Source organism: Caloenas nicobarica, chromosome Z, assembly GCF_036013445.1.
Source record: "Caloenas nicobarica isolate bCalNic1 chromosome Z, bCalNic1.hap1, whole genome shotgun sequence".
NCBI classification, from domain to species: Eukaryota; Metazoa; Chordata; class Aves; order Columbiformes; family Columbidae; genus Caloenas; species Caloenas nicobarica.
Genome location: NC_088284.1, coordinates 44,308,926 through 44,320,992, shown reverse-complemented (window position 1 = coordinate 44,320,992; position 12,067 = coordinate 44,308,926). Strand labels below are relative to the sequence as shown.

The following is a 12,067-nucleotide window of genomic DNA, read 5'->3' as shown; positions in this document are numbered from 1 at the left end:
CAGCACTTGTTATATGATGTTTCCCAGCACAGCATGCAGCGATGCTCTCTGCCAAGCATGAGCAAGGCTGGAATGCATGGGTAGATCCAACCCAAATGTCACCAGTGCTGCTAATATCTTTATAATAGTGAAATATCTCTGATGAATGAGATCAATAATAAACTGTCATCACTGACCAAGCTGCCACTCTAGATAGAGCAGTTCCTTTGTTGGACATAAAGATACAACTAGAAACCCACCATTTCTCTGACACAAGGCACTGATGGTTGTTGATATTGCTGTGTTTTTGGAGGAGCACTGAGGAAAGAGCCTGAACTTTATGATCAGAGCTCAAAACCTGTCTTAATTTCCATTGGATATATAATTACAAGCCAAGCTCATGTCTCAAATGTAGAATGGTATTTTGAAATCTACCCTGTAAAGACAACTGAGATATAAATTGACATGGGGCAGAGGAACATTGGATATGAAAACAAACAAAAAAAAATAATAATAAAATAGGTTTCTCTCAAGTACCATAAAATTGGCCTTCACTCAAGCTGTCTTTGCAGAGTACAACTTCCAAAGAATTTGCAAATTCATTTTATTATCTTAGTGCATTGCATTTTTATTTCCAGAAAATGCTGAGTGTTTGTCCATTGTGAAGTTGTTTCTTACATATATTATCCTTGTTGACTTAAACAAAAACAAACAAACAAACAAACAAACAACAAACACCAGATTTCTTTTGACTGTAATTGTACAGATGACCACTCATCCCCAGTACTATGTTAAGAGCTTATGGTGTAGTCCTGTTCTCCTTGCAGTCAATAATGAGTCTGCCTGAAGTGTGGTGACTGTGTTTTGGTTTGGCTGTGTGAATCTGTGCAGTGGTTTGTAGCATGCCAGCTGTTGACTCTGTGCTCCTTGCCTAGCCATCTTCCATGTTGTGACCTTCTCTGTTTTTATCCCTTTTTAGAAGCTGAGGAACTGTACCAGAAACGGGTGCTGACCATAACTGGCATTTGCATTGCTCTTCTAGTAGTTGGCATCATGTGTGTGGTGGCCTACTGCAAAACCAAGTAAACTTTACTTTTTTTTTTCTATCTGTGGTTGTTGGTCAGGGCCTTCCCAGTTGACTTTAGCTTCTACTCCTCTGAGCATAAGGTTGTATCTGGGTTTCTCCAAAGCTGAGCTGAAGAGACAAACCTGTGGCCAGGGTGCTCTAGTCCAAGCCAGATGGGTGCAGGTCTCCATGTCCATCAGCAGTGCAAAAATAAGACCAGTATCTGAAAGGTTTCTCACCCTTCAAATGTGACTTGAGTGAATTTCCCTGACTTGCAATTGTTTGTCTATCACCCAATCCAGCTGGTTTCCCCAGCTGGAAAGGAACAAATCCCTACACTGGAATCATGTTGCTCTCCAGCAATAAATTTTACACATCAGCCTAGTTTGTTTGTACTTGAGGCAAGATTAACAGCGCTAGAAGTTACTAAACACCAAAGGCCAAAGAACTGAATATGAAAGTGCTCCCAATGCAAAGCTAGGCACTTAAATGCATTCTGTGAGCCTGTAACTTGCTGGGGGTGACTCTCAAACACACATGAGGCACTCTGGACCATGAATTACACTGAACATCAGAAGGATTTGTGCTGCCAAAACTTCTGACTGCTTTTACAAATCTCTCCATGAAAACATAGAAAACACTTATCATAGATCTTCCACATTTGTATAAACCTGATTTACTGTTACAGGGCCTGATTGGCAGTTGGGTTGTTGTTTTTTCTTATAAGTCCCACCAATAATGGATGTGTTAAAAAGGCGGGGAGGAGGGGAATCCTTTGCCTCCCTCAGTGAGAGTCCAGCCACATGCATGTGCTGCTCCTACCCACAACCTTGTGCCAGTGGTCAGTGGGGAACAACTGAAACAGTAATAAAGAATCAGATCAATTACTGCTTTTAGAAATGGTAACTAGCAAGCCAGGGCAGATAAATAACTTTCATCGTCCAAAGTTCATTGAAATAAGCCAAGACACCCCCGTTAATTTCAATAAATTTTTAATCAGGGTCCTGAAGTTTAGTTTCCTATATAAAGAGTCCCAAAATCCATCAGGGATGCTTTGTCACAGTTTGTCCCAGACATCAGCAGTCACTGCCAGCCAAAAGTGAAATGTTTTCAAACACAGCTGATTAGAGCAAAATTGAGCTGCCAGTTCATGGCCCTCCAAATGCTGCAGCAGTGATGCCAGACTGCTATCTCTGAGATGTTCCCCGTATGCTTTTTCTTCCTAACAGGGGAAAACCTGGAAACCAGGGGAAATCCTGGAATGGCATTAGGAGAACAACCTAAATAAAATGCATTGGCTTAGATCTTGTTGGTCTCCTTGCAAGAGATACTGCTGGTCAGATGCTAAGGCATTTTGTAACACTGAGTCTTAATTCAGAGGTGCTTATTTGCAAATCTTTTACATTAATGGAAAGACTTCTCAGAATAGGCGAAGTACACATTAGCTTTCCCATTATTCTCTTTCTCAATTTTCTAGAGTAATTTCTTTTTTTAGTTGGTGTCCTTTTACTAGAGGACAAATGGCACAAATGGAAGCATGAAAAATACAAATACATTGATGACCAAAGGTGGGAAGTAACGTGGTTTCCTAGGAACAGATTCCTGAGCAGTATGTGGAAGGATCTCAGACCCACAGATGATGAACCAAAACTCCCTCTAGAACCCACTTTCTCTACCATGTCAGGGGCCTCAGGTTGCCCTCATCTTCAAAGGTCTCCAAGGTCTCATGAAGAGGTGCTGTGAAATCAAGTAAAACCCTTGTCTGTATTGATTCTCAGACCAGGCAGGTCTTTGGGTAGCTGCTCGCACTGCAATCTCCATCCACCTTTGCTACTTGTGTGTCTTAAGATGATGCCTGGTTATCCTCCAAACACCAAGCCATGTCTGCTTATACCATTCATGTGGAGTGACATAAATTAAACATCTTCCACTACACACACAGAGAAAATATCTAAAATGCAGTGTGTCATATTTTCTTTGTCTTTAAGCTTTCCTAGTTAGCAAACTCCAACATATTTATTGTTTTCCCTCCCCTTTCCTTTTTGGAAAGCTTGGAACAGTCCCCTTGAGTTCAAAACAGGATTGAAAATTATTATATCTTACACTGTCCTACCCTGCCAAAACTATCCACACTTTTGCATAAGGCCTAGGGAATTGTGTGTATTTTAGCTCTTGCTGCAGCCAAGGTCATGTGCACTCAGCAGTGCATTGCAACCTGTATCCTCCCTTAATCTCTCAGGATTCAGTGGCAGGATGGTGGAAGTTCTCCAGTATAATCAGACAAAACTGGGGAATATTGATTAATCAAGTCTGAAATTGAATAGCTCTTCCCAGTTTTTTATTTTGGTGTTCAATATAGTGCATTTTGCATGGCCTTCACAGTGCCAGGTTTTACTATGCTGCAAGTTTTGTTATGGACAGCTTGTAATGATCTCCTGAAAAGTTAATCTTGTGGAGACCTGAAAGGATTAGCAACGGGGGAATGAGCAGCTGAGAACAGGGCACAGCAGAAGCATCCAAGTCAACTAAAGACCATGCCATTATTACATGTCATTGATGGATGGTTCTAATGAATGCATTAGCAGCCCTGGCATCCACCTGGTTATCATTAGGTTCCAGAGTTAATCTTATGTTACTGTAACAAAACCTTCCAGAGCTGCCAGGATGGCTGCAGGCTCAGGCATACCTCACACACTCACTCACTTCTTCTGCACCCTTCACTTCTTTAACACATTGATGTATTTGGAGTGCACTGTTGAGGTACGGGACAAATCCCATTAAAAAGAAGTGCAGCTGCCATATCACAGTGGTGGCAAACAAGCCCTGAGGCAAAGCCACCCGGGCTCCCTGTGGGGAACGGAGAAGTGTAAGCTGGTGGGCTGTCAGAAACATGGCTGTGGCCATGGTGAGGATGGCAAGGTGTCTGAGTTAAAATCTCCTCCCTTCTGAGTGCAGAAAAGATCTCCTTCTGAGACAGCCCATGGCTTAGAAAAGACTCTTCCTCACCCTTTTTCCGGTCCCTCTGTGGCCTGCTGACTCCTGGCAGAGTTCCCACACATCCTTCCCCTTCTGCAGGTCCCCACAGCTCCAGCTGCAATTAGACCTGCAGTCTTCAGAGTTACTCTGAGATCTTGCAGTGGCGGGGAAAGTGCTGGCAAAAAAAGTGATGTTATACTATTATCATCATCAACATGCTGAAAGGTGCAGCTGCTTTCCCTTTGTCTTTTGAAATTGTTTCTATGTTTCACGCACAGGAAGCAGAGGAAAAAGTTGCACGATCGCCTTCGGCAGAGCCTGCGCTCGGAAAGGAACAATGTGATGAACATGGCCAATGGGCCGCACCAGCATAACCCGCCGCCAGATAATGTCCAGCTGGTGAATGTAGGTTTTACTGCCCGCATTTCAGCCTAGGCTGACAGTGACACAGCAAAGTTCACCCAAGGCTTTTAAACTCCTACCTGCTGCAGGCTAGTGACTGAATTCTTTTGGCTTTCTCCACCCAGAAACAATTAGCGACTTCACAAAAAATATGCAGTAAAATGAGATACGTTTCTGCAGATGATCAGTTTACTGAGGCATGCCTCAATGCTGCAGCTGTGCCTGTGCATCTAGGACACCAAAAGCAAGAAAAACACCTAAGAAAAAGATACTAACAGCTCTACAGCAGGGTTAAGTGCCGTAGGGATCAATTTCTTCAGACATTGTCTTGCTCTTCCTACTGCCCTTGGCCTGACGATTGGTGAGTAGGGACAACACCCTCAAATTGGGAATGTGACATCATGAACTCAGGTTTAAAAGTCTGAATGAAGATCTCACCTAGACAGTAGGAGTTGCTGAGGAGATGGGACTGTGGCCAATACTCCACCAGCATCCTCCAGCCATTTTTCAGACCAGAGCAGAGCAGAGACTTACTCTTCAACTAACCCCTTGGCCAAGGCCCTTGGTCTTAGAGGCCAGTACTCATGCTGCCTGTAGCCGCTTCCTCCTCTCCTCCCTTTCCTGGGGAAGCCTGATCTCCAGAGCAAACATCAGCTTCCCACCACCTTGAGCCATCCCCACTCTCCTGCACCACCATCACTATACATATTCATGACAGCTCCTTGCAGGAGTGAGCCGTGGCTCTGCTAAGTCAATGGCAGCACTCCCACTGACCTTGGTTTTATGGCCATGACACCTTTCCACAAGAGCTCAGCTTTCAAAATTTCCCCTCAAAAGACCTAAATCCCCTTTAAGGGAGGGGAAACCAAGATTCCCCACTGAGGAAAACAGAGACTTCTACCAGCAACAGCACTAGAGAGGCTCCAGATGAAAGCAGTGTGGGAGACTGGGCACTGCACACCTCCAGCCCCATCTCAGGAGGCTTTGGGCAATTCTGCAGATCATTCCCTGCCTTGGTGCTACATCCATGGGCACTGAAAATAGCCCTTTCCTGCCCAGATTCTTATCCTGCGATGAAAAGCTGCAACTGCTAACTACTGCTGTCTTCTCCATCAGAGAATAGTGGGTTTGGTATATCCAGTAGTAAAGGAGGGGTTGACTTTCCAGATCTCTATCCACAAAGACTCATTCCTTTGTTAAATGTATATGTTGTTTATAGCCTGATTGGGATGCAGATCTTTACTAAACTCCTCATTTGTTTCCTCCTACTTTGAGTTTAGATAGGATATCTATGTGGAGGTGTACATAAAGGTGCTCAAGTGTGTCAGTGTGGTTTCTGCCTGTATTTAACTGACAAAGTTTGTGCTTGGGCACATGTAAAAAAACTGCAACTATTGGAGGAAGGGGGAGGGATTAGAAATTATGTCTGCAAGTGTGTTGTGAATTACAGTTTGTAAACCTGAGGTTTGTGTGGTTTTTTCCAGCAGTACATTTCAAAAAATGTAATCTCCAGCGAGCATGTCATTGAGCGAGAAACTGAGACATCATTTTCTACAAGCCACTACACCTCAACAACACATCACTCTGTGACAGTCACCCGGACACCCAGCCACAGGTACTGGAGGGAGAAGAGAAACAGTACCTGTAATATCTGATATGTTGCTCTTGCAAAACTGAAAAGAAGTGTAAAAAAAACCCACCCAAACAAACAAACCCAGAAAAATCTATGCTTCCTTCGTATTGTTTTCATTTTAAGACTGACAACATTTGATGTCATGTCACCTAACTAATTATTTTTACAGGGAGTTACAAAGAGCTTTATTGACTGAATGACATTCCAATATCGTTACAGTGAATTTTAGTATACAGAAATTGCTCAATCAGTGACAGTCGTGGTGACTGGAAAGCCCTTCTTCCCTCTCCTTTTATCCACATATGCAAAATTGTCGTGATGCATGTGGATTCATGTAATTCACAAAATTCTGCAGCCCCATTTACCAACCTGAAGGTTATGCTGCATGTCCTGAGCAACAAGAGAGCCCTTTGTTTCCCTGGCTAAACTTCTGCTCACCTGCATTTGCACCTGAAGCACTCTCTCACATTCCTTCTCTTCTTGTCCTTTCCTGATTGCTGCTCTCCAGCTGGAGTAATGGCCACACTGAAAGCATCCTCTCCGAAAGCCATTCAGTACTTGTCAGCTCCTCCATGGAGAACAGCAGGCACACCAGCCCAGCGGGGCCCCGGGGCCGCCTCAATGGCATCAGCGGGCCACGGGAAGGCAACAGCTTCCTCCAGCATGCAAGAGAGACACCTGACTCCTACCGAGACTCTCCTCACAGTGAAAGGTAGGACACACCACCTCATTGCTTTCAGCTGGCAAGTCCTGGTGTTCCCAGATGGTTTCAAAGCTTGGCAGCACAGGAGAAGACCCAACAGTGCAGCTGTTCATCTAGGCCATGCATTTCCTCATTTGTAAAGGTGGAGAGCTTGGTTGTAGTTCAAAGTCTACCAAAAGTGTTTCTTCCCTTCTTGCCTGTGCTGGATTTATTCCTAACAGCCAGCAGTTCACATTTAGACAACCTCCACGGAAGTCATTTGTCAGAAATTTCCATTTAAAATAAAAGCAGTTCTTTGCCTAATTATCAGTTTCGTAGAAGAAGCAGTGAGAAAACTGAGGGATTTTGTGAGACACAAAAGATGAGGAGAAAGCAATGTACTGATCCATAGGAGGAGGACTTTAAGGACTCCTAAGCAGTATAGGAATTCTGCCAGCACTTACTTTCTGGGAGATTCCAGCTTCTAAACCCATTATCTTCTTCAAAAATTCCCCTTGACCCTTTGTTAAGTAAAAGCAAGGAACACAAAGTTCAAACCAGAAGAGCCCAGGTCATTATTAAATCAAGCGTAGTTAGAAATAAAGCTGGCCAGGAGATTTCCAACAAAATCCTTTTTCCCCTGGGCCATCAGTACCTGAGGTCTGCCTTGAAGTGCATCAGTTGCAAGAAAACTTTTACTGAAAAAGTATTTTCAGCTTTAGGCTAGTATTTTGTCTCAAGAGCATGGGTTGTCCCCAGAGTAACAAAATAAAAACTGAGAAGAAACAAGATGTTTAAACAGAGCTTTGCTCCCAACAATCAGAGGCAGAAGAAACGGGAAACAAAGGATTACCACAACAATTCTATGAGCATTGTGAAATCAGGAGGGATTTGATCCCATAGGATGTCTGTGATGTCAAAAATGCAGCCAGGCAATCCCCAAGGAGACTGAGTTGTGTAGGAGACAAATTGCAGTTTCCAGAAAAATGAATGTGCAAGTCCAGCAAAAGCCATTTCTGTGGTACTCCCTCTGCTACACAAAGAACAACTGCTTAGCAGTGGGATAAGGCACCACAGCTGAAGGGTGTCTAAATGAGGCCTGTAGGACCATTAAAGACAGTGAACTGGCTCTCGCCTTACAACAAAGTTAACTGCTATTTACCATGGAATTTAATTTCAAGATGTGTGGCACACATGACATAAACAGCCATGGCCCCAATCCAGCAGAGCATTTCAGCAAGATTAACTTTTAATTGTGCAAGTAGCCCCATTGAAGTCAGCAAGATTACTTACACGGGTAGAGCTCAGTGTGTGCTTAAGTGCTTTGCTGGACCAGAACCTATAGCAGTAAATACCACATCATCTCTTGCCTGGGAACCATACAGGACGCAGGGCCACATGCCTGCCAGTGGTGAGTATTACAGCTTAGTATATTTGAGCATCTGCATGTGAAAAGCTAAGATCATTCTTGCTGTCTTCCTGCATTGCCTGGGACACACCCAGAGCATTATTCTGATACGAGCTGTTTAGATTTTAGGGCAGAGAGGAAAGGAGCACATGCCTTTCTGTTTCAATGGGAAGAAAGAAGGCATTATAGCAATTTTTGTGGTTTTGGAAGATTATGCCACAGATGAAAAGCAGCATCATTTCTGTGATAATTCACCAGGCATTGATGGTCTAGTCTGTGCCTGAAAGAACCATGACTTTTGAATGCAGAATTTAGTTCCCTGGGAATTAAATTAAGCCTCATCTGTTTTTAGCAAGTAGGAAATACATGACAGATTATTTCTGAGATGAATTGTGTGTGTATGTGAATATAAGGGGGAAGATGGGAGTTATTTGCAACTAGAAATTACTCTGAAACATAAAGCAATGTACAAGCTTACAAATTACTTCCTGAAGCCATCAAATGTTGCTGTGCTGTGAATTGGTTGATCGAGGCTGTATTCCCTCCGCCCTCCAGGCCCCAACTATTTTACAATTTTGAAATGAAATAGAATAGACATCATCAGTTCTTTTGCGTTACCCCATCCTTTTGTTGGACCTCATACCCTGACACCTGTGTACACAAGCAGAGGACCCTAGCACCTATATTTAAGAAAGCCCTTATCTGTCTTACAGGAGAGAAAATAAAAAACCACCATCTCTGTATGAAAGGCCGGACTATATGATGAAGTTGGCAGCATATAACTAGTTAATGCTTGTTGGCTGGCCATGTATAGACTCTGATCCCCTTTCACTGAGCCAGCATGGCTTAACTCTTGTTGGCCATGAAGATAAATCTATCACCTTTTAGCCTTCCTTTCAGGATGGGCTAGAGCTGCATTGTGGACAGCAGCTTGTTAGCAGTCCCATTATGGTGTGGGAGAATTACACCAGAAATATGTGAATGCACAATCCCCAGTATGAGTAACTTGACACTGATGGAAACGTGCACAATATGCTGAACACATTTAACTAACATAGTCCATTAACAGAACCAGTTTAGCTAAAATTCAGTGTGTCGAGAAGATGTATGTCCAGCACTGTACCAGCTAGGGAAGTAGAAAAGCTTCAGTTTTTCAGACAATGCCTACTTAAAAATCTGAAAGGGATTAAAAGCTCACTCATGGAAGGAAAAATAAAGAATTACTTCATTCGTCCAATCCACAAACTTACTAATTGCCCTCTGCTCTTACTAGCAACTAGCTTGATTAATTCCCATGCATAACTCCAGCTTTATTTTTGTTTTGACTCTTCCTCTGTTGATGTAAATCAATGTGCCCTTACTGAAACCAGTCTACTCTACTACACGTCAGTTCAGGATCTGTCCCACTTTCTCTTTTATCAATAACTCTGTTTTAATCAAGTGTAATACATGCAACTGAGTCATAGATTGGATGAGAAAATTAGATTCAGATTTATTTTGGTAATTTCAGACTCAGATAAATAAATCACTAGTGAAAAATTAAATAACTTCATCAATCATAGCCATATAACTTTTCTCAATGGGTCTGTGTAAGAGATGGAGCTTAGAAAGATTTAAACTTTGTACATAGATGAAATTCAGGCAGGTGAACTTAGGATGAGAACAAAAGCAAAGCCAAACTATGCAAATTGTCATGCTGGGCACTATGCCCTTGATCAGGAGGTTTCAGTCAGATCCTCACCTGGCATGAATCTGCACGACCTCATGGAGCATCTTGTGAAGCTCCACTGATTCAAACCAGCTGAGACTTTCATAATTTTTGCCCTCTTCCTTTGCGACAAGCTCTATACTGTCACCTGAACTTTGTTTTCAGAAATCACCTTTGGCCACTACCCTTCCTACAGAAACAAATTTTAATTAATTTAATTAATTACAGGGACAAATTTTGCAGAGCCATTAGGAACAACAGGCCAGACAGTCTTCTCTGTCAGCATTTGTTCCTACGCAAGGACAAATAATGCTCCATGTTTCTTTGCAGATAAACCTACCAGCCAGTGTAACTAGCACCCAAGGAGTGGAGCAGCACAAAGCTGCTGGGTTGGTGCTGCAAATCCTCCTGTGACTACCCCCAGTGATTAAAGTTAGAAGAATCTGGCTCCAGATTTTGTCCAAACTTTGCTTTCCTCCTTAGCCTGAGACACTCTGGTTGCCAGAAGAGGGTGAATCCGCAAGAGGTCCGTCCCTCAGTTCCCTTCCTTTCTCTCCTCCTGTCTGTTTCCATGCACCTCAGGTTCTGGTCAAATCCTGCAGAAGTGCAGCAGCCATTTTCCTTTTAAGAAAATAGTTCCAAATGCATTTAGTTTCTGGCAGTCTCAGAATCTCATTCTGGGATTCATTCCAGGAAGTTATTCTGGCAAATAACTTAGAGCATCTCCATGGCTCTTCTAAGGCAAAACAGACCTGCAAGCTTTGCATATTCTTCCTGCTCTCAAACGCTTTTGCCCAAAGTCCCAGAAGTTAGAGATTTTATAGGATAAATAGCAACAGGGAAGTGTGAAAAAGTGGAAAGTCTTCCCTGTGTGAAGATGCTGGAGATCTTAAAGGATTCATGCCTTTTACCTCCCAGCCCACATGAGCAGCTGTGTGCACATGTCAACGCTGCTTCTATGCTTGCAACTTTTTTACATCTCTTTTCTTCAGGTATGTCTCAGCTATGACCACACCAGCTCGCATGTCACCTGTTGATTTCCACACTCCAACTTCTCCCAATTCCCCCCCCTCCAAAATGTCACCACTGGCTTCCAGCTTAACCATCTCCATCCCTTCGGTGGCGGTGAGTCCCTTCATAGAAGAGGAGCGACCACTGCTCCTGGTGACTCCACCACAGCTACGTGAGAAGTACGACCACCACATTCAGCAGCTCAATTCTTTCCACCACAATGCTGCCCATGAGAGCAACAGCCTGCCACCTAGTCCTCTGCGGATAGTGGAAGACGAGGAGTACGAGACCACACAGGAGTATGAACCAGCACAGGAGCCTCTAAAGAAACTCACCAACAGCCGGAGGGTCAAAAGAACAAAGCCCAATGGCCACATTTCCAGCAGGGTGGATGTGGACTCCGACACAAGTTCTGAGAGCAGCAGCTCTGAGACCGAAACTGAAGACGAAAGAATAGGCGAAGATACACCGTTCCTGAGCATACTGAACCCCATAGTGACCAGTCTGGAGACAGCCACTGCCTACCGGCTGGCTGAAAGCAGGACTAACTCGGCGAATCGCTTCTCCACACCGGAAGAGTTGCAAGCAAGGTTGTCCAGTGTGATAGCTAACCAAGACCCTATTGCTGTATAAAACATAAAACACATAGATTCACATGTAAAACTTTATTTTATATAATGAAGTATTCCACCTTTAAATTAAACAATTTATTTTATTTTAGCAATTCCACTGATAGAAAAAAGGAGAAGGAAAAAAAAACTTTTATAGATTAAATATACGTATGTACAAATGTGTTATGTGCCATATGTAGCAATTTTTTACAGTATTTCAAAAATGGGGAAAGATATCAATGGTGCCTTTATGTTATGTTACGTTGAGAGCAAGTTTTGTACAGTTACAATGATTGCTGTCCCACTGTATTTTGCAAAACCTCCTAGCCCACAGTTGTCCTGGCTTTTCTGTGCACTGCATTATAATGATTGGATGTATAATTTGCAAGAATTGCAGAATTCCCCCTGGTCGCTTGTTGTAGAATCCCCAGATCAATAAGCCCTGTAATGGCACTCCCATCTTACCCACCCCACCAAAAAAAACAGGGAAAAAAAAGAAAAAAAAAAAAAGATAAAAAAATAACCTAGGGAAAAAAATATTCTATGAGAAGTTTTATTTGCTTTCTGTATATGAAATGGGTTTTGTCTGCT

At 43.0% G+C, this 12,067-nt stretch overlaps 1 protein-coding gene across 3 annotated transcripts in view; it reads left to right on the top strand.

Moving 5' to 3' along the window:
* The window catches only part of NRG1 (neuregulin 1), a 97,877-nt gene extending 86,379 nt beyond the window's left edge, over positions 1–11,498 (top strand). For all 3 annotated transcript variants that reach the window (XM_065656623.1, XM_065656622.1, XM_065656621.1), the window contains 5 exons: positions 959–1,061; positions 4,300–4,426; positions 5,908–6,038; positions 6,565–6,768; positions 10,847–11,498. In XM_065656623.1, coding sequence (XP_065512695.1) covers positions 959–1,061; positions 4,300–4,426; positions 5,908–6,038; positions 6,565–6,768; positions 10,847–11,498 — 1,217 coding nt within the window. The remainder of the gene's footprint in view (positions 1–958; positions 1,062–4,299; positions 4,427–5,907; positions 6,039–6,564; positions 6,769–10,846) is intronic.
* The last annotated feature ends 569 nt before the right edge of the window (positions 11,499–12,067 follow it).